The sequence below is a fragment of the Aphelocoma coerulescens genome, chromosome 6, assembly GCF_041296385.1.
Source record: "Aphelocoma coerulescens isolate FSJ_1873_10779 chromosome 6, UR_Acoe_1.0, whole genome shotgun sequence".
Lineage (NCBI taxonomy): Eukaryota > Metazoa > Chordata > Aves > Passeriformes > Corvidae > Aphelocoma > Aphelocoma coerulescens.
Window position 1 is genome coordinate 25,186,824 of NC_091020.1, and position 26,908 is coordinate 25,213,731.

Consider the following 26,908-nt stretch of genomic DNA (forward strand, 5'->3'; position numbering starts at 1 on the left):
CTGCTAAATAGATACAGATTGCAGCCTGTTTTAAATTAACCAGAAGCTTCAGTATAATATAAATACAGACCATTTTGTTATACAGTTTTAGGACAGCACTCAAAGATGAACATACAGGCCAAGAAAAAGCCCAAATGGCAAATATTCCTGTTGCCTTCTACTCAACTGACAAAAACAGTTCTGATCACACCTCAGCTTTTCATTTCCAACTCTTTATTTACTAAATTTAACACTCTGATTGTTTCAAAAAGAGAAATACTGCTGGTTTGTTAGGTTGTTTTAAAAGCAGCCTTCCATTTTGGTGTTAACTATCAAAAGTGAAAGTCAGGGATACTTGCTGCAGCTTCAAAAATCATGTACTATATGTGAACAGAAGAAAATAAGATTACCAGGAGATTAGCTATTACCACTAATTCAGTGTTTGTTAGAGAAACAGCTCTATGCTAGGAAGAAGCATATTCCAGTACTCCTCCTAAACGTGACCAAAGCATGAACTTCATGTCCATGGCAGGACTGACACCTTCCATCCCATCAAAGGATGATGGGGTACAGGTTGCCAAAGGAACAATTTTTGATGGCTGTGTCTCAGCATTCTCCATTTTGGCAACCCTCTGAATGGGCACAGAAGGGCAGTGGCATGTAGCAGAGGAGACACCTCAGGTTTCCCAGAAGAAGAAGGTGTGAAATGGGTTGCCCTTGATGTAAAACTTTAGTCAGTCACAGCCTGCCAAAGGTCCCCATGAAAAAAGACAGGTGGGAATACTTATAGGGCACACAAACCAACTTGGTGAGTTGCAATCAATCCGAGGTCCTCCCATTCCAGAATAAATTTAAAGCAGATTCCTTTGTCTGAAGCCAAAGACATCTTCTGTTCACTCTCTGTGCCTCACACATTCTCCAGTAAAGCCTGGTAGTGTTTACAGCCTTGTTTTCATTATAAAATAGTCTATGTAAGAGCTGGCATTAAGGAATGCTATTAAGCCACGCTGCTTCAGTTTTGTTGTTTGAAGACTCGTGAGCCCTCAAAAATCACTTCTAACATTACCTAACATAGCAAATGAAGACTATCCAACATTTCATGCAAAAGAAAATAAATTATTGGTACTTAACTAATAGTAAAAATAGTACAGCTGTTAGTACTACTAATAATAGCTGGTATATTAATAGTTTAATGTTAATCTATTAGGGCTGGTTAATAAGATCTGGAATCCTGGAAATATAGTGAATTTAATCAATTTTGATGTATGTAAATTTAATCAATTTTTATGTATTTACAGTTGTTTTGGTTTTGGTTTGTTTGTGTTTTCACAAAGAAGAATGAAAGTCAGCTATTGGGTGTTAAAAACACCCCCACAGAAGCTCAAAAGACATTCTCAAATTTTACTGTACTAATAAAAAAAATAGGGTTCTACAATATAGCTTTCTAATTTCTGTAAGGAGAGCAGAAGAAAGCACAAAAAGCTTTCACCTATCCCCTTTCCTCCCTACTTGAATGAAACACACTCAGCTATTTCTTACCAGGTGGAGCTTTTTGTTGAAGAACAGAAACACTGTACTTCTCAGTATCAATGGCCAAAACGTATCCTTCTTTACAGCCCATGTATATTTCTGAGGTTGCAGTCCAGCAGTGGGCAGTGGGATGCACAGAAGTCTTAATACAATTTCTAGGCTTCAGCATGAAAATAAAAAAGTTCAATCAACAATTGACAAATATCTGGACAAGCTGTTACATACATTTCAAGATAAGAAAAAAAAAGATCATTACTTCATAGAGTCTGACATCATGTTTAACATCAGCATTATTTTATTCAGTCATCCCTTCAGTGAAGCCAGTAACTGGAAAAAGAACATTCTCCAAAAAAGTATATGTCTGGAGAAAGTGGTGAACTCACTCTCTCTCTAGAAGCTTGTTTAAATGATGAATTATATTTTCAATTAAAAACTATATATTTTTAAGTTTGCATTTATCTGGATTTATTCTCCAGCACTTGAATCTGTTACAATTTTATCCCTGGCTTGGAAATCCCTCCAGTATCTTCCCTATCCTCACAAAGAAATTGACCCACCATAACAAGGGCATCTCCCAAACTTTTAATGATAAAATTATGACAAAATTCAACACACTGAGCCCCTAGAGGTTTCTTTAAATGTCAGAGGGGCACTGGAAGCCCCAATTTAAATGGCTACTTATTATGACCTTGCCATGACAAATGCCTTTCAAACTGCTTTTCAGAATATTCTTCCACTTTATAGCCAAACGTGAACATGTGGTTCTTGCCTACCTGGGAGTACTAAAACACATTTTGTTTGAATAGCTTATCTTATTGTATAATCCAAATTGCTCTGTAAAACATGTCAATCTTTGTGTCAACTGCAAATAAGTGCTAGATATATCCCTGACCTGGACTTCCCATGTGCCTTGAATTTAATTTCGCTAAAATAACTCTCATAAATCTGTCATCCATAAAACAGGAAGAACAGAACTTCTCCAGCAAATATTATTAAAGACAGAGTGGCCTGTTCAGATACAACAGTAACAGAGATCATAAAAATACCATGATAGAAAGAACCAGATTAAAGAGAATTCAGGGAGGGGAAGAGGGGGACAAAACACAAGAAAACCTTGGGAGAACATTTAAAAGAGAGGATTCGAAGCACCATGCATGTGTGCAGAAGTGGTGAGGATCACTAAACAATATGATGGATGATAAAAAAGAAGATTCTATAATTCTATGCAACACCTGCTGTCTCACTAAAGTTTCTATAAAAAGAGGAAATATGGATGGACTTTTGATGAAAACACAGGACAAAGATTCATAAGTACCTAGATTTCATTAGCAAAATATACCAAGCACTTGCTGTATGATTCCTGGTAAGTAACTTACATTCTATTTATGCTTCCAAAGCATTTTTAATTTCTCAGGGGAAAAATGTTACAGAAATAAAGTATATTAATATTTACCTTATAAATCAAATAGGACTAACATTAATAAATCTATAGCAAATAGGGCTTTACATCACCCAGAAAAACATTTAATACAGGCATTTTCACTGATTTTATAAGGCTTGAACATCACAAATCTTTGGGAAGGTCGTAACTGAATTTCTGCAGAACACAAGCTTCCTGTGTAAACATAACTTCTGTAATATTCCTTTGTACCTGCTGTCATGGCCGTCTTTACACATAAACTAGGTAAAATATGCTAATCCTAGGATAAGATTATGTAAATGCCAAACCAGGTTGCTTCTTGAAGTGTGCATTGGTACAGCGGTGCATAATAATAATAATAATAATAATAATAATAATAATAATAATACTGCTTTTTTTTTCCTTAACTTCTCTCCCTTTGAGTATTTTTTTTAACCTCTCTCCTTTTGAGTAGCACCTCTTTAGGGGAAAAAAATTCCATGATGGATCCTTGCCACAAAAAGTTTTATAAAAATACAATAGAATGAAATTGGTGCTAGAGATGAAGTCTATTCAAGTGGGCTTGATTGTCCCACTCTGCTCTGCACCGGTGCTGCCTTACCTTGAATATTGTGAGCAGTTTTGGTCACTGCAATATAAGAAAGATATTAAACTACTAGAGAGTGTCCAAAGGAGGACTAGGAAGATAGTGAAGGGTCTAGAGGGGAAGCTGTACTAACAGCAGCTGAGGTGATTTGGTCTATTCAGTCTGATGAAGAGACTGAGGGGAGACCTCATTGCAGTTACAACCTCCTTGTGAGGGGAAGAGGAGGAGCAGGCACTGGTCACTGTGGTGATCAGTCACAGGACCCAAGGGAATGCTCTGTGTCAGGGGAGGTTTAGGTTGGACATTAGAAAAAAGGTTCTTCACCAGAGGCTGGCTGGGCATTAGAAGAGGCTCCCCAGGAAGTGGTCACAGCACCAAGCCTGACAGAGTTCAAGCAGCATTTGGGCAATTCTCTCAGGGACAGGGTGTGACTCCTAGGGATGATCCTGTGCAGGGCCAGGTGTTGGACTCGATGATCCTTGTAGGTCCCTTCCAACCCAGCATATTCTGGGATTCTGTGGTAAAGCACATTTAGAAAACTCTGATCTAGAAAAATCTAATGCCAGAAACAAAAGGATGGGAAGCTGTAGGATATTTGAATTCCTTTCCCTCTGCTGCCCCGCTGTGGTTACACTTGGGTACATATCCAGCCTCAGTACGTGGTTCTAGAGTATGGAACACTGACACACGTCCAAGAAGCAAACAAGCAGACTGGCAATAGGCTTGCTTTTCAATGCTGGGGTGTTGGAAAGAGGTGCTTAACTTGGCAGGACTTATGCATGTGACTTCCCTCCAGTGTCAGGGCTTAGAAGATCTAACAGTGCTCAGTTTTTCTGCTTGGTTAGAAGTTTATGTGCACAGACATGCATTGAGGAGAGAATTAGTGCTGCAAAGCAAAATAAATTCAAGTCCTAAAAAAAATTACTTAGCTACCATAGTCTGGAGCAAGGTGAAAACATGCCAGAAGCAGATTCATTGCCTCCCAGTGCTGAACCCACAGTTTAGTACAAGGGAAACATACCACCACCACAACAACAAAAGGAACAAGAGCTAGTATTTTGGAAGAAAACCTTTCCTTTCTAAATAACTTGTTGTTCATTACCTTATCAATATTGACAAAAAAATACACCCATCTAAGAAAACTAGACAGTAAATAATTATCAAAATATTTACCATCTAATTTGAAAGAAAAGGAAATCTTCAATGAAGACTGTTAGAACAGCCTACTTGTACTCCAGAAATACTTCTATGGATAAGGACAATACAATCACATTGAGGGTGCTAAAAAGAAATCTAGGTTTTTCTGAAGGCAGCTGGGAATGCAAAATCCCTATAGAGATCTTTAGTGTATCTAGTATCTATATATCTAGTATCATTGATAGCACAAACTTTTCTATGTGGAAAAGTTCACAACATGGTTCTGCGAGTTCAAGCATAAGAACCTACTACTACTGAGCAGAACAGCATCCACTCCAGGACAAATTCTATTAAGCCTCACAGACCTAATATAGGAGCTGTTTTTTCCCCCAATACTTCTTGTAATTCACTGTACAGAATAAAGAATGCAGTGGGTTTTGCAAAGTTTGTCATCTGCAATAACCTAAGAGGCAGTAAGGCAGAAGAAAAGGGCAAGGCCCCAAATGAGCACATATTATCTTCATTTTCCACGTTCTAAGTGATTTCAAATATGAGCAGTTCACATGTATTTAGAATCAATATAGGATATTTGTTTCTAGTTCTTCACTGTCCTGAAAACCATGGGAAACCAGTTACGCAGTTAAAAACCTTTACCATTGTGAAAGCATGAAGCAATGAAAAGAGGATGAGGTCAGGAAAACATCATTTCCTGTTTCTATTTTTTGATTCTTCTTTGCACACTATCTGATCATACAGAACTCCCGTTTGTCCACTGAGAAGATGTAGTTTAATGCCAGTGTCATCTTCTGCATGCTAGTTTTGTTGTCTCATATATATCACAAGCCACCAAATAGAAATTGATGGTCTTTTTCTTAGAAGAGAATCCCAGATGTTTTCACACTTCTAGTTTGTAGTCAGGTGAAAAGTAAATTTCAAACAAAATGAGAACACTTTTGAAGCCTCTAAAAAGAGGCATCTCAAGGGAGAATAAAAAGTAAATAATCAAATACAAGTGAGACAAATGGCAAGGTCCAACACTGACAGTGGTATGGGAATGTATTTCAGAAGCAGGGGTTGCTGTCTGGAATACAGCCTTCAATGTTTCCATAGCCTGAGGCATTTTCAAAGTCAAAAAGAAAGCAATCCCAAAGGGATATGTGAGGATTACTATCAGTTTAGTGTGGGAATAAGTTTTCAAGGTTTCAGCAGGTCATTTTAGCTTGGGCATAGTTAAATGCTGACACACTTCATGCTGCTTCTGGGATACAGATTCAAACCTCCACTGCACAGATGTATGACTGTGCTAAGATCTATGTCAGACATCTCACCACTGTACTGCACTATGCAGCAGCTCTGTGCCTTCTCAGTCTCCTGTCAAAATGGGTTTCAAAAATATTCTTGCGGTAACAGATCCATTTGCTGGGTTGTACCTATTTAATAAGCATTAAGAATTATGAATTTATTAACACCTATTTGTATAGAAAGTATAATGACTTGGAATAGTAAAAAGAAAAAATTTAGTAACTACCACAAATGTTTCTGCTTCATCTCCTTCCAGTCCAGCAATGGCTGAAACTGGCAAATCAGGGCCATGGTATGGATCATCATTACGAGAAGGTGGGAAAAACAAATCCTCGTGAGGAGTCACAGTCCCATGACCATCAGGGAGTTCCACAGGGCTGTGAAAAGGCAAAAGACACAGTCTGAGGAGAAGAAATGTGAATAGTAAATGCTGATACAAAACAGAGAAGCTGTTTTCAAAATGGGCTTTATTTCTGCAGAAGTAATCGAGGAAGAGTGAGTATGCCTATGTATTTACATGTGCATTCTGTAACGCCAAAACGCGCAAAAACCTTTGGTATTTTTTTCAGATCACAAATTGAGGCCTTGTTTATACTTTCATTAGTATAACTGTCAGTGGCAATATATTGATTATGTTAGTAGTTAACAAGATTAAATACAGTTGGGAATGGTAGAGTAGCTGCCACCTCAAAGCATATGTTTTATACCTTGAGGACTCCAACTTGAATGATACATACTACTTTTATACCAACCTCAAAAAACATTGTGGCATAAATAAATTCTAGTTTTGCTGTGCTCAGTGAACTGCATTGACAGAGCCATCCTCTCTGGACCTGTTAAGTAGCCACACAAGGTGGAAATCACATAGAAAACTCATACTGCTTTTGGTACAATTTGTGATTACAACAAGATATTGTTTAACTATGCTTACTAAGAGCAAATTGATCCAAATTTGATGATTTCATAGCTACAAAAGCAATGCTCAATGTAGTCACTTACAGAAAAGCAGTCCAGGCACGACCTTAATGCACCTTAACACAGCTTTTGATCGAGGCTGCCAAAGCAACTGATTAGTATTAGCTTCATGGAATGCATAATCTGGTCATGTGAGTACTGAGAAATGAAATCATAAATTTAATTCATTTGATTGACTAGACAGATTTATAGTGGTTGTGATTTAGCAATTACTGACTGCAATTGCTAGGTGAACTAAGTGGGACTAAATCCTTTGTAAATAGACATATGTTGTTAGTCTTTGATATTAAAATATACTTGTAGATTTTGCCCTTAGCCTGAGGGGTGTTCCACTCACTGTCGCGTAAGGTGATGCTCGTCCTTACACCTCTCAACGTGCCAGATGGTAACGGAGCTCTCAGCAACAAAACACAGCTGCTGCCAATTCATAGGGTTAAAACTCAGAGAGGTCCCCGTTAGCCCTGGCTGAGACTCACTGCACAGGAGGATATTTTCTTGCCAATTCCTTCATTAAAGAGAAAATCAAATTCATTAAGCAGGCAAAAAACATTGAAGCCAAAGATCTGGATGTGATTATGACTGATGTTCAAGATCCAGTTTGGAAAACAAATACTTCGTCACTGACAAAAAATTTCTGCTGTCAAACAAGTTAGATGCTCTTGAGAATGAAAAGGATGTGGTTAATTAGCCACACATAAAGTTATTACTGCTAGAAAATGATTGAATAACTGACATTTTAGAAACACTATCATGCACTCCCTTCTGTGAAAAGACCAATGGTCACGAGAAATGGATTTTTTTTTCATTAGCTCCATCAATGATTACTCAAAGGGGCCCAAACAATTAACTCCTCAGCACCCCAGCCTTGCTTTTCCAATCTGTAACATAATGACTGTAATGCTTGCAGCTGGAAGGTGTTATAATAAGGAAACAAATCACAGCCTATGATTATCTAACGATTAATTACCTAGGTAATACAGTAATTGTGTTGTGAATGCAGACATACAAGCTATGGCTGCATTAACTAACTTGGGCACAAACCAGGGCAGAGTTTGTGTGGGGCTGTTATGTGTAGCTGACAGAAGCCTGGGAATCTGCTTTCCACTGACTTTTCTTTTGTCCAGTATAACCTGTTTTATGTTCTCCTCATTTAATTTCCATATTTTTCACTATTCAGACTAATATTTAATGGCATTTGCATTTTTAGGTGCTATCCAAGAACTGATTAACAATATTTGAAGAAAATAGTTAAAACCATTTCTTAATTTATTGGACAATCTATCTGATTGCTAATCTAAATAACATTTATAGCTTTGGTATTTGTCATTATTGCTGAGAGCAAAAATCTAAAATGCATACACTACTGTAAATGGATTCAGTATAATCCCTTAGTCTGGCTGTAATAAATTCACTCACAGCAATAATCACAAAGCAAACAATGATTAACATTTATAACATATGCAAAAAAATGGGAATTATTCATACATATGCAGTAGCCCTCATTAAAATTACAGGAAGCTATAAACTACAATTCTCACTTTTAAAGATATCAGTGTATCATGCTTTCTAAAGATCTGTCAGCGTGTTCTTGTCTCATACCTACCAGATAACACCAACTGGGTTTTACAGTAGATAATTTACTAAGATCTGAAACTATGGTGAAACATGTATCTGAAAAGGAATCTGACATTAAGCTTCTCCTTTGGACAGAAAAGAATAAAGATTAAGGATAAAATATCTCCGATGAAAGGCAGCTTTTAGTTATCCACAAGCTCTTTATACAACATCTCTTATACCTCTGATCCCAAACTAGCTGCTTAAAGTACTGGGGCTGTGCAATGGTCATATAGTCATGACATCTAATGCTCAACACAGATTTCTGTCAATGAATGCACAATATAATCCAATCACAAAAATTAAGGTCCTGATTTCACAGTAAACTCACACACCTCTGTTGAAATTATCATAAATTCTAAACTTAATATTCTAATGTAATTGTATTTTGCTATTAAATTCTTTGTGACTTAGGATGGTTTTTTATGACAATTAGCTGCTGACAGTTGTAACACGCTGATTCAAGCTGGTTAAAATTGTTTGGCCTTGGAAATTGCTACTACTATAAAGCATTTAAACATTTCTAGGTATTTCTGGTTTTAAGAATAATCTAGAGAAGTCTTTCAGGATGGAGCATTTTTGTTTAAGAGCACACAATGAACACATTGGACCATGTGTGTTACTTCTGCTGTAAGTGACAAGTGCATCAGCTGTCAGGCCAGTGAGGCTTTGTTGGTTTCCAGTGTGATATACACAGACATCCTTCTTGAACTACTGTGTATGATCAGAGCTCAGAGCAAACTTTATTCTTCTTCAGAAGGGATAAAGAAGAGGCATCTGTAATAGTATCTACTCTCGTTACAAAATTCTGAAATTCCAGGAATTTCTGCAACTTCACTTGTAATTGTACAAGAAAACATCATCATTAAATTGAGACTATACCAACTATTCCTTATATGTCCTTGCTTGCCTTTCTCCCTCCTCCTTTATTTTGAAGTGCTCAGACACCAGAGTCAATGGGAGCTTGCTGGCAATGGAGGCAAGAGCAGGGCTGTATTTTACAGTACAATTAAAATATTACATATTCTACCTTTCTGTATCTGCACTGCATTATATATTTCACGTCAGTGAACAGAAAATTATGATCTAACCCAGTGATCCAAGTTAGTGTAATCACTGAGCAAAATTATAAGCCAGAACTAAGATCAAGCAAAAGTAATTAAGAGGACCACTGAACAGTCCAGGGGGACAAACCAGTGCAAATCGGCTTTAGAACCTTTTTCCTCTTTTCAGCAGGCAACTTTCTTCCACAAACAGCATGGGCTCAGCTTCCAACAGTGAACAGATAATTAACTGATGCTGAAGGCTCTGGAATTACTCCAAAAAACAAAATTTGGAAGAAGGTAGAAGATAACTTTGGTACAGCTAACAGCCAATTTGACTGGTGTCTACTAATACTAGAAAAGTAACAGCAATTTTGGTACAGAAAGTTTGCAGACAATGATCAATCGGGGGGAAAAAAAAAAGATGAAGGCAAACAGTATGTTTTCCAAATTTGTTAACTTAATCTGTGTTAAAACAGTAGTCAGACAAATATATGAATTAAATGCAAATGGTATGAGAGAATTTTATTTTTTTACTCTTACCATACTGAAAGAACAAATTCTGGGATCGAAGAGTAACTGGCCAGATATGGGCCTGTGAAACTAAATGCAAGTAAGGTGTAGTCCAGCTGAGCATCACCTGAAATATAAAGAACATGGTCTTTGATTGTCCCAGACTTTATTTTATAGTACCACAGATACTCTTCTCACTTCCTTTATATCCAGTTTAACTCTTTAAATATTCTCCAGGCCCTTAATTTCTTTGCTTTACTGCAGATTATTCTTTTGACTTGATCATAAAAATGTTCCCTATATATCACTGCTTGGAATTTTTTCAATTTTTTTCAATAATACTTTGAAATTGTAAAGTATTTTTTCCCAAGTCCATGAAATCCTTTGCAGTCATGATTTTATTCATATACATGAAAAAAGCAAGTAGCATGATCCTTATTTAAATGGCAAGGGAACTGAAACATGAATAGGGTAAGCAACTTAACTATGGAGAGAAATTACATGAAGCAGGCAAAAATACACACTAAATCCTGGACTCCAAAGTTGAACTGCAAGACCCTTCATCCCTCTCACATCCCGAATTTCTCATCTGGCTTTCAGCAGTCTGCTTGGGAGTCTATTGCAGTATGATTTTGTTGCTTATTCTGACTACATTTTCCTAAAACTAATTCCATTTAACTCCTTTTCTTTTCCTTTTAAATTAGCTCCATTATGTATGGTCATATTCCTCCCTAGCTTGAACCCAAGTAAGAGTAGTGCAGTGGAAAATTCCTTCCACTGCCTTTCATAAATCTCATCATGAGATTTATGCTGTCACACTGTTTTTCAAGTCTTATTAAAAAAAAAAAACCAACCTCAGAAACTGGATGATTAAAGCATTGTTTTAATGAAATGATGATGATGAGGGTCACCACATCACTACCTTTTAATTCTGTCGGTTTACTCAGTTCAGGAAAAGTGTAGATGGATATGATGGGATTGAGCTTCCGGTCGGAAAAGGCCAGCACTTGACTGTTGGCATTTGCTGCAAAGGCTCCCACCTGGCCAGTCTGACACTGCAGTGCTCTTGTCTTCTTTGTTTTGATGTCCAGGAAGAGGATGTAATTACCACAAGGATAGCAGACAGTCTGATCGTTGATAAAGCCAAAGTTCTTGCCTGAGAATCCCTGAACCCAACTGAAAATAGAGCAACTGAATGTTAGAACATTAACCAAAGACACACATTTCTCAAAAAACTGTGCAAAAGGGAATGTTGTAGCCTAAGTTCCACTGGACTAATGCTTGGGATTTGTTAGATTCATCCTCATACCCATGTTGCAAAACCACAATAACTGAGATTTGGTATTATGAGTCACTAGTTCAGTGCTTCCAAAAACAAACAGTTGATCTTACCCTGATGGAGCACAAAGGACTGGCCTAAGAACATGGAGAGATGCTTTTATTTCTTTCAGTTTTCACTAAAAATAAAGTCAGCCAAGTTCACAGGCTCTGGTTTTGTACTCACATATCTCAGCAAATGGCGTAACTTTATTTGAAAGAATTGCATGGGTACAATCCATACTTGGGACCCAGTTGTGTTTGCTTAACCTTTTTGCACTTTCATAGTTCATCCCATACACAGAAAATAAAAAATATAAAGGCATAGCTTCTGTTTATATGAAGCAAACCAGGAGGACTGTTCTGCTTTAAAGACTCCAGTACTTTAACATGGTAAAACTCTGGAATGTAAACAGGATGTGTTACACAAGGGCTGAAATAAATTATTTAAGAGGACTCTGCTTATGAACTTACAACATGTCAAGAAATTCATAACTGCTTGCAGATGTTTTTACTTTTCAAAAAGTGTGTGGACAAACATCAGGGTTGTCTTACCAAAGGGATCTGCATTTACCACTAAGCGAGGATGTCAGTTTAGCCTGCTGGTACCACAGCAGGAAACAGACAGGCTCTGTGTATAACACTGCTGTTAGCATCTTCTCTTGGAATTATCATTCAGAAACATCCCATCTCTGCTCTTTTTTCAAAATCAGAGAATTTGACTGGGAGAGACCTTTGTTCTCTGCAATGACCAGAAGCATTTTTATGCTCCTTTCACAAACATAAGTCAGTCATAAAGTCAGCTCAGTTGCTGATCCTTTGTACTCTTAGGAGATGGTACTACAGCCTCAGCACTCTCATACTTAGGAACATTTTAAAATTACTGGTGTTGAGGTAAATTTATGCCCAGCAATAACTTCCCATTATCTTTTCCGAGGAGTTTCTGCTCTTGGCTTCTTTTGCTACAAAAGAGAGGAGTCAATGTAGGAGCCAGAGAGGAGTGGGAGCGCTGACAGTGTGCTTGTGGAAACGAACTGAATGCCATGGCAACAGAGGAGACATTTCAGCTCATGTTTTTCTGGGCCTTCCTTCATACAAGAACAGGTTGCATGGAGTGCCATGGCACGAGACCTCTCTGAACCTGTTTGCAGGACTACCGCTGTGCTTTTCTCCAACACTAGGTCTGAATTAGTGGAAATGAAGTATTTCTAACTTCTGTTTGTGGAGGTAAAATGAAATCTAGAAAACATGTATACAGGGGTAAATTAATGGAGTGACAGTGCAATTTATCATTCTTATACATCCTAAGGGGACAAGGGTTCAGGCTGTTATATAAAGAAGATAGATAGATAGATAGATAGATAGATAGATAGATAGATAGATAGATAGATAGATAGATAACGTCTTCATTGTGCGAGTGACCACGCACTGGAACAGGTTTCCCAGAGAGGCTGTGGAGTCTCCATCACTGGAGCTATTCCAGAACCGTCTGGATGTAATCCCATGCACCACGCTCTGGGATGACCCTGCCTGAGCAGGAAGGTTGGACCAGATGACCCACTGTGGTCCCTTGAACCCGACTGATTTGTGATCCTGTGATCTGTGCCCGTGCAAATGCTCCTTTCCCTCTCCCCCCGCCCTATCCTGACAGATCCCGACAGCGCAGCCTCCTTTCCTCTCCCTGTCTGACCGCCCTATTCACAGAGCCGCCGCGGGGTGAGCACAGCGCAGGACACCGCGCACCCCACCCGCGCTCAGGAGCGTGTGGAGGCTGTGCCGGCTGCCCCACCTCACTTCCAGCGCGGCCTCCGCAGCGCGGGCGGGGCCCTCCATGGCGGGGCCCTCCCTGCCCGGTCCCTCCATGGCGGGGCCCTCCATGGCGGGGCCCTCCCTGCCCGGCCCCTCAGCGCCCGGCCCCTCAGCGCCCGGCCCCTCAGCGCCCGGCCTCGCCGCCGCGGAGCCCCCGCGGCCTGGCAACAGCAACGGCCCCCGCCATTGGCCGGGCTCGGAGCACGCAGCTGATTGGGCCGGGCTCGGAGCACGCAGCTGATTGGCCCGCGCCCCTGCGCTAGCCAATCAATGAGCACGGGTGGGTATTTAAAGGCCTGGTGGGGGGCGTGCCCGCTGCCATTTGGAGCAGTGGGGAGGGCTCGGGATGTTGTAGGAGTGCTTGTTGTTGATAAGATGGAGTGGTTCTGACCCTGAGCCGCTGATACCTGTGGCCTTTATCCTGGGTGATTATTGCTGCTGTGTCTAGGAAGCAGGGGCTGAATCAAGTGTAGGAGTGCACCAGCCTTGGGGGAGAGACTGTGGGTTCTGTCTCTTGGTCACCCTGCATGGCCATGCATCTGGTCCAGTGTCATCTGCCCGTCTCTTACCAGGACAGCTGTACTTATTTTCCTATTGTCTCTTGTGTCTTTCTGGAGTCATTATCCATAAAGGTGTTCATGAGGGGTCCAGATTTGGTGCTGAGTGATATGGCTTAGGGGTGACAGTTGGGCTTGATCTTAAATGTCTCTTCCAAACTTGATGATTCTGTAATTCTGTAAGGTACAGAAGTTGTTACTGGACTGTGTATGATAAAGCTCCTGAAGCTTCAGAGTAAGCTGAGGAGAAATTTTCCCTGGGAAAGAGAAGAAGGTACAGCTGCAGCCTTTTCCTTTGTACTTGAGGCTTTTAGCCTGGTAACATAGTAGGAACCTCCAAGTGTTTAAAAAACAGATTTTATTTCCTAAAGGGAGGATTGTTATTTATAGTGTCTTGCTTGTGTTCACTTGCTGTTATTTCCCTGCACAGTGGCAGTGTGCAGTTGTGCAGTACTGATGTGCACTCTTGGTGCTGGAGAGCGGCATTCCTGTCCAGAGGCAGGAGGACAAGCCTGTTCCTTACCTCTTGTCTCCACAGGCACTCTGCATGCCATGCAACAGCAGGAGAGAATGAGGAAGTGGGTTTATTTTCTTTGGTGTTTCTGAGGGCATATTGTAGCATGTGGGTCTTGTGATGTTGGTTTGAGTTCCTATATCCTGTCTCCAGGCTGTGAGTTAGCAGACTGCTTCTGTGTTTCATAACTGCTATGAGAAATTTCAAATTATTTTTCTCTATTTTCATCCCCCAAAATTTTGCTCAATTTTTCCTAAGGATAGGTACTTAGAGGAATGAGGACTATGTCCTCTAACACAGTTGTTTGTTTTTTTTTATGGCAGGAGAAATTATTTTGTTGGCAAAGAACACTTTGTGTACAGGTTCTGTTTGCCTTGGGCATGGCAGACTTGTGCAACAAGTTGCCATTCCCTTTGTCTGCTGATGTGCTTAATATATACATAATCAAGCAGCAGTGACTCAACAAAAATCATGTTCCTCCATTCCCATGGATAATGGTGTCAAAGCCACAGTTATATTAACAGTGACCCTCTTGGTGTTTATCTGGTGGTGAGATCACCACAGAAAATATTGGTCTTTGTGATCTGGTGTCTGAGGCCCAACTCCAGTGACAAAACCAAACCAAAAGTTCTCCACAGGTAGAACTTGCCCCCTGTGCAAGCATGGATCCTCTGATGAGACTGGAGAACACTCTATTAGCCTTGGGGGTTTGACAGAGAAATGTGCATTGCCAGGAAGGCTGGAATTTTCCCTCTCTTTGGCAAGAACTGTGCCAGCCCATAAACGTGCTGTTTCCTATTAATGTACAGCTCCAACCTGAAGATTATGTGGAGCCACGGGAAGGGAATCACTTCACCTCTGTGGTCAGAGATTAACCTGGACACTGTGTCAATGTGTGAAACTCATAAGAGGCAAGCACTTCAATTTCTGTTCTATACTCCAGGGAAAGCTGGTGCAAGGAAGTGCCCTAATCTCAAGTGAAGAGGGAGCAAAGGGACAGAGAAGGCTTCAATCTGTGCTTTGGTTCTTTATTTTGCTCTATGCATGCACTGATGCTCTCACAAAGATCCTGTTTGCAGAAGCAAGCATGAATCCCTCTATGACTGCATGGTAATTAAGTCAGATTTAACTTCAGCTGTGCCCACTTGTCTGTTGGGTTGTTGTCTCCTCTTGGGGTCTTCATCATGAAGCAGAACAGGTGCAGGAGAGAGAAACCCTTCTCGTTACCCTCAGGGTGGGGTTGGATCGGGTTTTGGAGGGTGGTAGATGATGCAGGACGAAGCACTGAGGGGAACCTGGTGCCTCACCAGCTGCTGGAGGCACTGCTTATAAATACACCTGGCCCGTGGGGTGGAGCTCAGCCGTGGGTATCCTATTTCCACGGGAGTGCCAGAGGTGGTTGCGCTGTTATTTGTAAACGAAGAGAGGGAGAGCCTCGAGAGCAGCTGAACAGTGCCTGTCGCAGCTGGGTGGGCAGGGCGGTCAGCTCACGGACAGACCACCGGACAAGCTCTCCCGCTCAGCAGAGGGCAGCAGCGCTGCCCCGGGCCGAGAGGGTGGGAAGGGAGGCCGGGAGAGGAGGGGCGGTGCCGGCGGCGCTGGGGCCGGGCGGCGCGGAGCGGCAGTCGCCACCCATCGCAGTCGCCCATCGCAGTCACGGGTCGGAACCCATCGCGTCGTGCCGGCATGTCGGGCGATCACTCCCGCAGCCTGGGCAAGGGTAAGCGCCGCGGGGCTGCACGGCGGGGGCTGGCGGGGCGGGCGGTGAGTGCCGGCGGTGACAGCCCCTCTGCTCTCCCCGCAGGCAGCGCGGCGCCGGGGCCCGTGCCCGCGGGGCTGGTCCGGCTCTACAGCATGCGCTTCTGCCCCTACGCGCAGCGGGCGCGCCTGGTTCTCCGCGCCAAGGGCATCAGGTGAGCTCTGCGCGGCCCCGCCGCACCGCCCGCACCCCAGGGCGCGCACGGAGCCAGCGGCGGGCCAGGCTTCCTTCCTCTCCTAAATTAAACATCCCTGAACGAACTGATTGAGGTTTCTGTGAGTGATTTTGCTCTAAGGCTTGAATAAGTAGGCTGTGTATGAGATCAGCTGCATAAAGGCCCAAAGTAAAAACCCCAAATTTATTTTCTTTTATCATTCTTGCTTCTCATAGCTTGTCCTGGGCGAATGTGAGTAGAGACATAACATACTTCTGTTTGGTTTTGGTGTGAGTGGGCATGAAAATTCTGGAAGCTACGAATATTCAGTGTTTCTGTTGTATCGCTGCCCAGCAAAACACAATAGTGAGTGAATGGCCTTTTTAAAAGAGGAATGTACTGTTACAGTGGGGATACTGTAACGCCTTTATCAAACCAGGAGTCCCGTGGAAAAGAAACAAATATATGGACAGATTCTTGCTAGATGTTTCAGAGATGTTTATTTCCCCAGCCGCATGGCCGGGCTCTGCCGAGGGACTGCTACAGTCAGGACCCGAGCTCCTTCTGCCCGCGCAGGGGAACACAAACCAACCCATGGGGAACGAGGCTGAGCAGGGGCAGGGAAACCCCGTGCCTCCCAGGGCTCCCAGGGCTCCATGGCGGGGGAGGGACCCCGACAATGTACTGAGTTCCTCTAACGTTGTCTTGTTCTTGTGCTGTAGTAAGTTAATGAAATTCAGTGTTTGTTTCTTTTTCAAGATAGCCATGTCATTTTAACATTCTTAAATGTTATTTCAGCATTCTTCAATGGGGTCTAATGTCCCTCTCCGTTTACAAATTAAAAGAAACTGTTTTTCCATCTTTTTCTGGTTCTCCCAAGTCCGGCCTGCCACCAGTTTGTTAACCAACACAGGGCTGGGAGTTCATGTTGGAATAGGAAATGCTAACGGGTCTCTTGATAGTAAGTTGAGAGTTGAATTAGTTAATTTTGTTTTTTACATGGGTCTTTTTTTTTTTTTTGAAAGAGTAGATGCAGTAAAACTTCTGGGTCAGTTTAATTCTGTTTTTATTTAGTGTCTTTGGACTGATTTTGGAGCTGGTAGGTTTGTTGTAGCATGGTGATTTTGGAGGGGTTTTATGGCTACCTAGATGTGACAGTTGCCTTCTGGTAACTTCTCAGTTGTTTTGAAGGTTCAGCTGTGTTTAGCAGACTTTTGGGCTTACTAGGAATTTTCTGGGGTCACACATATAACTCAGCATAAACTTATGGTTTGTTAATATAGACATATTTCCCATGTATCTTGTTTTTTTTTTTATCAATAGCTATTTCCCTTTACCATAAACACCTGTTCTGTGTGAGGCCATAGGTTGGGAAGATAAGTAGGTAGGATGCTCTCCTGATTTACTCTTTGGTGTAAGGGCAGGTTAAGGTTCAGATGCATTTCTTAATTGGGGTGTAGCTCATTTGCAATCAACTGCTTCTTTCTTAGACTGCCCTTGAACTCAAATGTGATAAGTGTGCTGAGTTCTGATCCTTATTTTTAGCCCGATAGTTGGGTGCTTGTTAAACTAATAAAAGACATGCATACAGTCTGCAAACAACTCATTTTAAGTCTGTGCTTGCTTTCTCCAGCGAAGTGTGGCAGTAATTCTGTGTCAAAGGATTAGTTGCAAACAACTTCAAAGAAAACAGGAGTACAGGGCTTGAGAGTTGAGCCTCTCAAGTACTGAACTGATGAGGTGACTGTGTTTCACCATGGTATGGGGTGGACTGGAGCAGAACTGAGCCTGTCTGGGTCTTGTTTCTTTTGCTCTTTTAGCCATGAAATAATCAACATCAATCTGAAGAACAAACCTGAGTGGTACTTTGAGAAGAACCCTGCTGGGCTGGTTCCTGTTCTGGAGACCAGCAAGGGCCAGCTGATCTGTGAGTCCCCAATCACTTGTGAGTATTTGGATGAAGCATTTCCAGGGAAGAAGCTGATGCCTTCAGACCCATATGAGCGAGCCTGTCAGAGGATGCTCTTGGAAGACTTCTCAAAGGTACTGTGTGAGCAGAGTGCGATTGTGTTTCTGACTTCACCATCGCACCAAAAACTGCAGCTGTCACTGATGCTGCCTTCATCCTTTAAGGCAAGTCTTGTGTCTGGGACAAGCATTTAAATAAGCAGAAGTGGTATTTGGGGCCTTTTGCTGTGAGCACATACAAAAACCATCGTGTCTTTGTATTGCTCCCAGCATTTATGTGCAAGGATGGATGCAGGAAGGCATCCCAGCTAGTGAAAGTTTGTATGACTGAGGTAGGGTTTTGAGCATCCTACAATAGAGCAAAGGTTAGTAGACCAAACCAGCTGTATATGTGAGACCTGGGAAGTGACAGTTGCTGTATTTTATTCTGATTCTTTCTGTAGGAAGTACTGTGTGAATGCAGGATGAGGAGAGTGCCTGACAGAGCCTAAAACCATGGACAAGAGATGGCTGTGAACATGGAACATGTATAGGGAGGCTGGTTTTGGCTCTCATTTGTGATTGGAGCTGGTTGACTGGAATTAGCCTTTCTGTACTAGCATGTGGTTTGAGGAGTTTAGGAAGTGAAAGAAATCAGCTTGGATATGAGATAGGAGAGGAATCAACAGAAGATGACAAAGGGATGTAGACAAAGAAGGGGCTAGGAGAGAAGATATATTTGCAACAGGCCTTTTTTAAACAGACATGATGAGAAGAGAGTTACAGGGAAATATGTTGCAAGAAAGAAAATGTGCAGATGGGAAACACCCTTCTATTCACTATTCTCATATTACAAGACTAAAATTCATTACTATTTGTATTCATTCTTCCTCTAGGCTTTTCCTTGCCTTTTATGAAATATAGATTTTTATTAATGGGCTTTATTTAACTCTTTAAAGTCAGATCTTTTAAGCTTTAACTTGCATTTGATAACATCTATGTTAACGTTTTGAGTGACTTGCTTGTATTCTTGTACTAGGTGCATTAAAAACTTTATACTTTCCTTTGTATAGATAACATCCTTGCTTTTCAAGCATGTTCTGGCAGTCAAGGATGGACAGGACACCACGGCACTGAAAGCAGAGATTGCTGAAAAGTTTGGCAAACTTGAAGAGGTGAGAGTATTTCATGATAATGAGCAGATTGCCAGCCTTTATATGATTCCTTTTTTTCCTTTCATGCCATGGCCTTTGGAGGTGGATCTCTCATTTAGTTGGTAGTTACAAGATATGCTCTCTCAATTTACTACCCCAGCCTAGGATGCACAAGGACACCATTAGAGTAAATTTCAAGTAGGTGAACTAAACTTCATCTAATGATGAACTTTGTAGACTTGTAGAGATTTTTGAATTCTAGTTGTCTTGGATATTTTTGTTCTGCTTTAAGTGAAGGAGACCTTGCAGGATTGTAGGTTGAAACTTAACCACAACAAGCATGTACTCAAAGCAAGGGCTGAAGAGTCTGAGCTGTGGAAGAGCATCTGTGCTGAAAGCAGTGCAGACACTTTGGTGATGACATAAAATCTTTTTCATTCTAGGGTTTATCTTTGGGGGTGGAAGCAGAATGTAATGTGTCCCTTGTAGAAATCCAACCCTGGACTATGTTCTGCTACTGGTGGTGTAATGCAACTTCAGTGGAGCTCCAGGAAGTGTCAGGTGGCTTTGATGCTGTATTAGCTACTTGACAGCCCATGTCAGTAATGGTTCTTGGCTAGTCTGAACAGCTGTTGGACTTGCCTTTGTCACGAACCCATTCCTTCTGTCTTTAGCAGCCACAGCCAATGCTTGGGTGGATCAATGAAGGAGAGTTCTTCTGGAGTATTTCTGTTCTGGTGCAAAGCTGCCAATAACCTCTTAGTACTTTCCTAGTTCTCCTAACAGTGCTGTGCATTCTGCTTTCCCTTCCCCTTGGGCTGCCAAAACACAATTGTTTCCAGGGTAGTCTTGTCCATCTGGTCAGACTGAGGCTGGAGTAGTGCAGATAAAGAGTTCCTGGGGGAAGTTGTGTGTTTCACTTGCATGAAATACAAGTGTATTAACCTTCTTCCTGCTTGATTAATACTGTGAAATAAATTGCTGTTCTTTCAGTGTCTCTATTTTATTATACCCTGAATGATTTTGCAGCAGCTGCTGATGGTCTGCGAATGGGAGGCTGGAACAGAGCCATGCAAACTTCCCTCAGTGTATTGCAAGAGATATTTCAGAGGGGAAGTACTTTGGAACACTTCTGTATTTTGACTTCTGCTGCCCGACAGAGGGGGCTGTGTTCCCGTCTCTGCCCTGTGCAGCTGCTGGTTGTGTTCTGCCTGGGAGCTCAAATAGCTCCGTACTTCCCAAAGGGCTTCTTTAAAATTTCTGCTAGATCATGGGGGTTGTGGACAGGGAATAAATGCCACATGAGTGTATAGAATGGTGTGTGTCCAAACAGACCAAGATTTTTGTAAGGTCTCTTGAGTTCCACCTATAAAACACCCAGGTGCCCGAAAACAGAGGCACTAGTGTAATGAAAGAAGATACCAAGCTCTGGAGGGTCCTTAAAGGATATTAAACTTGGATGACCATGGCACTTAAAAATGCATCAGAATCATAAGTGTAACAGGAGAACTTGCTGCATTCTTTGTGGCTCTGCTTTCTGTGCTGAGCTGTGAGGAGGATCTCTTTCTGATGTAAGTTACACTTGCTTCCTGTTGCCTTTACACCTGGAATCAAATGCAGTTTGAAATGTAATGTTAGAAGTACTTCCCTGACACCACGTGGCCTCAACTGCCATGGCAAAAGAGTCCCTGCTAAAATGGTGCTCTAATTTACCAGGATGACAAATTTAACTGGATTTGTTGCTCAAGAAATGCATGTGTGCTGTTGTGTTCGATTAGTCTGTGCCATTAATGCTTTATGACACGCAAGAAATCACAAACATATTCTGAGCTAACCTGCTCTTTGTGCACATGCTGCAGCTTGCTAGTGATTCATATTTTGTGGCAGTTTTTGAACCTCTGGAGAAGAGCTGGGCTTAGTTTGTGAAATACCAGCTATAGTATTAAGCTTAACTCTACTGACTAGATCCAACTCTGCTAATACTGCATGCACAAGAGAAATATACTGTATCTCCTTCGTTTGCTCACTGATCCTTGTAGTGTGCCTGCCTTCCACTAGGAAGTGGGGGTTTTGTGTAGTGTTCTGCTGCACTTTTCCTTCAGGGGCAACTGACATCTCTCACCCTTCACAGGTTCTGTCCAAACGCAACACGGTATTTTATGGTGGGGACTCAGTCTCAATGGTTGACTACATGATCTGGCCGTGGTTTGAACGTCTGGAAGCATTCCAGCTGAAAGAGTGAGTACCTTGCCTGGCTTCTGCTGTGTTCTGAAGTGCCTCAGCATCAATATTCCTTGTGTACACTGCAGCAATGGGCCACCCTTGGGGGCTGCTGAAGAAAGTTTGTATTGTGTTGCAGTTTGGGGGAAGCATCCTGCTCTAACTGGGACAGAGAAAGTAGTAAAATGGAACTGTTCAAGCTGTTTTGTTTCCTTGATGCCCTCCAGATTTTCCATTTGCGTTACTCAGTCCCTTCCTTTTTCCTGCAGCTCTTTGAATCACGCCCCAAAGCTCCAACGCTGGGTGGAGGCCATGAAGGAGGACCCTGCTGTCAAGGCTACAATAACTGACCCGCAGACATTCAAAAACTACCTCCAGCTGTATTTGAAGAACAGCCCTGAGGCATGTGATTATGGGCTCTGAGGTGCCAGTAGGCACATGCTGGCTGAAGTGTCAGTGCTGTTTTTCAGTGTGGGAAGTCAGTGTAATTTGCTGGGGGCTCTGCTGTGGTTGCGTTTCATAATGGGGAATAAATCAATGCTGAAAAGGCTGAGAAACCTGTGAACTCCACTCCTTCCTGTCACGAGAAGGATGTGCTGGCTTCAAGAAGGAGATGGAAAGTCATTGTTGGCCATGAATATTGCATAAAGGAAAACTTCTCTATTCAGAGGTGATGGTCTGTAATCTCTGGGCTCTTGGTTGGCATGGCAGTGGGCAGTCCCTGAACTGATGCTGTTACCTGATTTAAAAATTTTAATACTGGTGTCTTGAAAATGAATAAAAAGCAAACAATGTTGTCTTCAAACAGTTTTTCCTTCCTGTTTCTGGGCAGCTATTAGTCACTGGACTGGTTATGCAGAGAGAGAGGAGCAGTGCACTGTAAAGGCTACAACAGATAGTGTGGCTTGTGAAGTTAAAATGTGATTCCTAGTGCAAACTGGTTGGTCTCTTCAGACAGCTCTACTGCCAAAACACTGACTTTGCAGGCCTGCCCATCTACCCCTGCTGAAGTCATGTTTGCAGGAACCATCTACTAAGGGCTTCCAGTTTCAGTTAGATATGCTGGGTTGTAATCATTCTCTGCCCTTCTGAAGTAGTGTTGTGTTTATTGTACGTTCTAACCTACAGGCTGGAGTAAGGAGTAAAGTCAAGAGAAACCATATGCTGAGCAAAAGGACATTTATTTTCTGTTCTCAGAATTTAAAGCATTGCTCTGTTTGTCAAGGTGTAGGTGAAATTAGAGAACAAGTAAAAGGAGTTTAGTCAGAACATTATGCTGGTGATGTCTTGCTGCTGGTGAAGGAAAGATAATCTGTTTCATCAGCTAAGTGGCAGGATCAGAGCTTTTCAGCTGAACATCTCTATGTTAGTATAGCAGAGTGGGGACAAGATGATTTGAATCACAAGCAGTCACAGGGAAAACTTCTTCCTCTTCTGTTTCTCCTTTTCTTTTTTCCTGTCCACATCTGACTCATTCTGATGTTGCTCAGCTGTGTATGTCTGTCAGACCACTAGTTGCCCAAACTAGCCATAAAAACCAGCACACAGAAAGAAATAAGGCAAAGCAGCATGTCCAAGGGCAGGGCTGTGGTTCCCATGGGGCTGTGGTGGTTGTCATGAGGGATCCAAGGCTGTTCCTATCTGCCTCCTATTACAGTGAGGTGAGGTAGCATAGCAGAATATGGTGGTTCATGGGTTTCATTGTAATTGAGGCACTGGGAGTCTTGGAGCTTTTCTGGAGGAAAAGTGGCCGGATCTTTTTCCTGTAACATGTTCTGCCCTGGCACATTAACTCTGAGGCAGTGCATGCTTGTGTAACTTCAAGTAGGAAAGAGAGATTTGATGAGGAAAAATAATGAGCAGGAACTTGGTCAGTCAGCCTGTGGCTATTGGAGGGGCTTGTTTATGCTGTTACTAGCTTTAATTCAAACTATGCAGCTTTTCCCCTCCTGTTTATCTTTGTGGCTTTTAAACACATCTGGCACTACTTAGAGAAATAATAATTATGCTGCTGTTCCTTCCAAAATACTGTAGTTTTTAAAAAAAATTTCCAGTCGGGATGTGATGCTACACATGTTTTGTAGATTGTCGTTAGGGGACCCAGAGGAAGCCTAGAGCTGTGAAGTATTGTCAGGATGTGGATCTGGGCCCTTTCATTAGATGAAAGCAGGGTTTGAGCTTTATGAAGCCAATGTCTCTGAAGCAGTGTTGGTGGGATCTCGGTGGCAAATCTCCAAGAATTATCTGCAGAGCATTTTGGTTTTATTAGCAGCTCTGCTTTGTGTAAGGCTTGTTAAAAGCTGTTAGGATAGTGCTAGAAATATGTTACAGTTTGCTCCAGTGTGTTATTTGACTGTAGTGGGAAATGTGACATTAGGGAGATCCAATAATAGGTTAAGAGCAGAGATCAGCATCCAAAAACTGAACTGGCTCCAGCCAGACTGCAGTAACCCAGTGATTGTGTTATCTGAACAGAAAGAAATGCTCTCCCCATCTTTACTTAGTGGCTATAGTGTACCATTATAAATGTCCTACTTCAGAAAAAAAAAGAAAGTAAAATGAAATATTCTGCCTTATAATTTACTATTAAATATCTGTGTTCTAAATCCCCAGGCAAACAGCTGGGGTCTTGAACTCATTTCAGCGCAGCAAGAAATGCAGGCCTCAGGCAAAGTGTTTTTAATGTGGTAATGAATATGCAATACTGGCCCAGTCTTGTAAGGAAAAGACAAGTTATGTGGAATGGACTGGCTCTTTCCTTTCAGGGTGAATGGGTGTAAAGGAGACATTTGCATTTTCAGTTTTGGTCAACAGAAGAGAAAGACGGAAGCTGGTAAGGAAAAGATCAAGCAGATGAACAGCTCTTCCCTTTGGTCAGAGCTCTCCTTAAAACATGTGGATTAGATAGTCCAGTAAGTATGGTCTTTACTCATCTTCTGCTCCATGTTTTGCCCTTGAAAATTGTTAGTGCTCTTGCTTTCAAAAAAAGAGGGGTTTTTTTGTTTCTTTGTTTCTTTTCTGTTATAGTGCTACAAAATATAACTGCTACTAGCACAGGTTAAAAAAGATAAATTCAACGTCAAGCAAACAAGGACAGAGTCTGTCTTACAAAAATAGTGAGTTTAGTAGCAGGATAGGTAATAGATACTTCAGGTTAGCAAGGCATTGGGCCTTGTTCTGTCCTGCATTTGTAGCATGTCCTTGTATCTTTACTGATGTCCTTGAGATGTTTGGTACCCTCATACAAGATGTGGTCCAGTGTACTAGTTTGAAAACAAACCAGTGGGAGGCACCAAGTCAGAATAACAATTTAATGGGGAAATTAAAGAAAAGGAAAAAATAGAAGAAAACACTGGTTCAAACTGACAGAGTCAAGATACAACCTGAGTCCCTGTTAGGCAGGGTGGTGGTAGCAGTCTGGTAGAATGGTGGCTGCAGTCCTCTGAAGCAGTGATCCTGTAGAAAAAGGGTCTGCTCTTCCTCAGGTCCAGTGGTGGCTGTGTAGCTCCTGTCCTCTGGAAATCCACTGGAAAGGTTGCCTGTGGTGTTCAGAGTCTCAGATTATATCCAGGATGGAATGCTTGGTTGCTCCCTCTGGGTGGAGCATCTCACAGTGGGGTAATGAGTCACGAGGCCAAGTGTTGATTAGGCTCATTAACAGAAGATAGTCTGGAGGGAGTTATCTCTGAGTCATGCAGCAGGACAATGATGGGCCATTAACAGCGAGATAGTCTGGGGGGAGGAGGCAAGGAAACACTGCCCCGCCTGATTTCAACAGCTCATGAGGATGGTAATGGAATACACTGCAACCCAGGATATCTGGTGTTTTTTCCTTATAATTTTAGGATCCCTTATATTGAAACAAAAAGGTAGAAGGGAGCCAAGATACGAGGAAGGAATGGGGATCCCAGGTTCTCAGATCTGAGTGTTGGGTAAGTTGAGTGGGAATTTGGGTGAATAGGACTGTGGCTATAACAGAAAACACTTCCTTGGGAAAACTGTTGAGAAGTTGCTGTCTAGGAAGGTATTAAAAGGGCCAGTGGTTCCTGTGCTGAAAGTAGTAGTAACTGGAGATACTGGTTTGAAAATTCTCAAAAATCATGTACTACAGACACCTGGAACACTTGAGTCAAGCCCACACAGATGCCTGTGGATTTGTTGCTTTTTCTAATCAATCAAAAAGAAAAAGGAAATCTCAACTTCTTGCTGTGTTTCACTTAATCTCAGCTTCTTGCCATGCTTCATTTAGCAGCTGTCTGCCCTGCTCACCAGACAGGCCTGGCTGTGAGTGCATGTGTTGGGCATGTGGTGTTGGCACAGTGTTACATGTCCCGGGACTGCTCTCCCCAGTTTTCCACTGTTGTGGCATCTGTAATGTTCCCCTGCATTAGCAGGGTTTGAGAACTGCCTGTTTCTTATCCTCTCTCCTCTCTTTACTAGTAGCTTGATTATTTCATCACTGTTCCTTGGTCACAGATTTCACTTGGGAGCAGCTCATGAAAATGCAGTCTCTTTAAAGTCATGGGGTCAGGTGCAATTCTACGAAATCACTCCTATTTTCTGTAAGATGGAAACAGTCTTTTCTAGTGCTGGTCCAAAGCCAACAGGGATGGCAGTTGCTGATTTATCTGAGTGAAGTAATGATGCCACATGATGTCATTAGTATTTTTCCCCTTCTACAACACTTTGATTTACTAAAACAGGAGTTTCAAAACTTGTCAGTGAGATGCAGCTGTGCTTGGGGTGGAGTGTGACAGCTGTTTAGCAGTCTGCAATAACACTGTATCTGAGTCCAGGAGGGAGTGAGAATGCAGCTGGTATGAAGGGGCTGATGTATGGAGCCTGTTCTGTGCCTCTCACAGCATCTCTTGGTGAGCAGGAAGCAGCTTGTGAGAACTGCAGCATGTGCTGCAGGTTTGTGTCTTAGAAACACCACCCTTGGCAAAGCCAATGGAAAAAGCCATCTCCCCAGGGGAAAGGGAGCCAGGAATAGGGGCATTGAACAGCCACAAGCTGGGTAGGGAACAGACAGTGTTTCCTGTAAGCTGCAAACCATTTGCATGAGTCACCTATGTGACTGCACAGCAAAAGCATAGGAGGGCTGAGAAAAAAGGAGGAAAAAAACTGCCAGCTTCAGAATGCCTGAAGAATCAATGAGGACCAATGGAGGCATTATGACTTAATACTGTCCTTCCTGCAGCTCTCTGCAGCATTCCTGCTACACCAAAGGATGCTTTTGTGCCTTTCCTCCTGTCACTCAAACCATCCTCAGAAGGGAGCTCTCAACAAGCATGTGCTTTGGGCCAACCCACAGGTTGGAGTGTGGATGTTTTTTTCCTCTATACATTCATCACAGAGCTCTTTCCTGTGCCTGTTCA

The 26,908-nt window shown here is 42.1% G+C and overlaps 2 protein-coding genes across 4 annotated transcripts in view; one reads left to right on the forward strand and one right to left on the reverse strand.

The window, feature by feature from the left end:
- The window catches only part of CFAP43 (cilia and flagella associated protein 43), a 43,247-nt gene extending 29,961 nt beyond the window's left edge, over positions 1–13,286 (reverse strand). Inside the window, 6 exon segments of the mRNA XM_069019968.1 lie at positions 1,519–1,669; positions 6,181–6,331; positions 7,267–7,434; positions 10,130–10,226; positions 11,022–11,275; positions 13,206–13,286. Coding sequence (XP_068876069.1) covers positions 1,519–1,669; positions 6,181–6,331; positions 7,267–7,434; positions 10,130–10,226; positions 11,022–11,275; positions 13,206–13,279 — 895 coding nt within the window. The 5' untranslated portion in view covers positions 13,280–13,286.
- A 1,442-nt stretch (positions 13,287–14,728) lies between these two features.
- Positions 14,729–22,335, forward strand: LOC138112613 (glutathione S-transferase omega-1-like). 3 transcript variants are annotated; one of them, XM_069019971.1, is made up of 6 exons: positions 15,897–16,016; positions 16,101–16,209; positions 18,030–18,252; positions 19,230–19,331; positions 21,442–21,548; positions 21,800–22,335. In XM_069019971.1, the coding sequence occupies exons 1-6, from the start codon at positions 15,983–15,985 to the stop codon at positions 21,951–21,953; spliced, it is 729 nt and encodes a 242-aa protein (XP_068876072.1). In that variant the 5' UTR covers positions 15,897–15,982; the 3' UTR covers positions 21,954–22,335. The 3 variants fall into 3 exon arrangements, with proteins under 3 accessions (XP_068876071.1, XP_068876070.1, XP_068876072.1); XM_069019969.1 differs by lacking the exon at positions 16,101–16,209 and having other exon boundaries at positions 15,466–16,016; XM_069019970.1 differs by lacking the exons at positions 16,101–16,209; positions 21,442–21,548; positions 21,800–22,335 and adding an exon at positions 19,754–20,311 and having other exon boundaries at positions 14,729–16,016.
- The last annotated feature ends 4,573 nt before the right edge of the window (positions 22,336–26,908 follow it).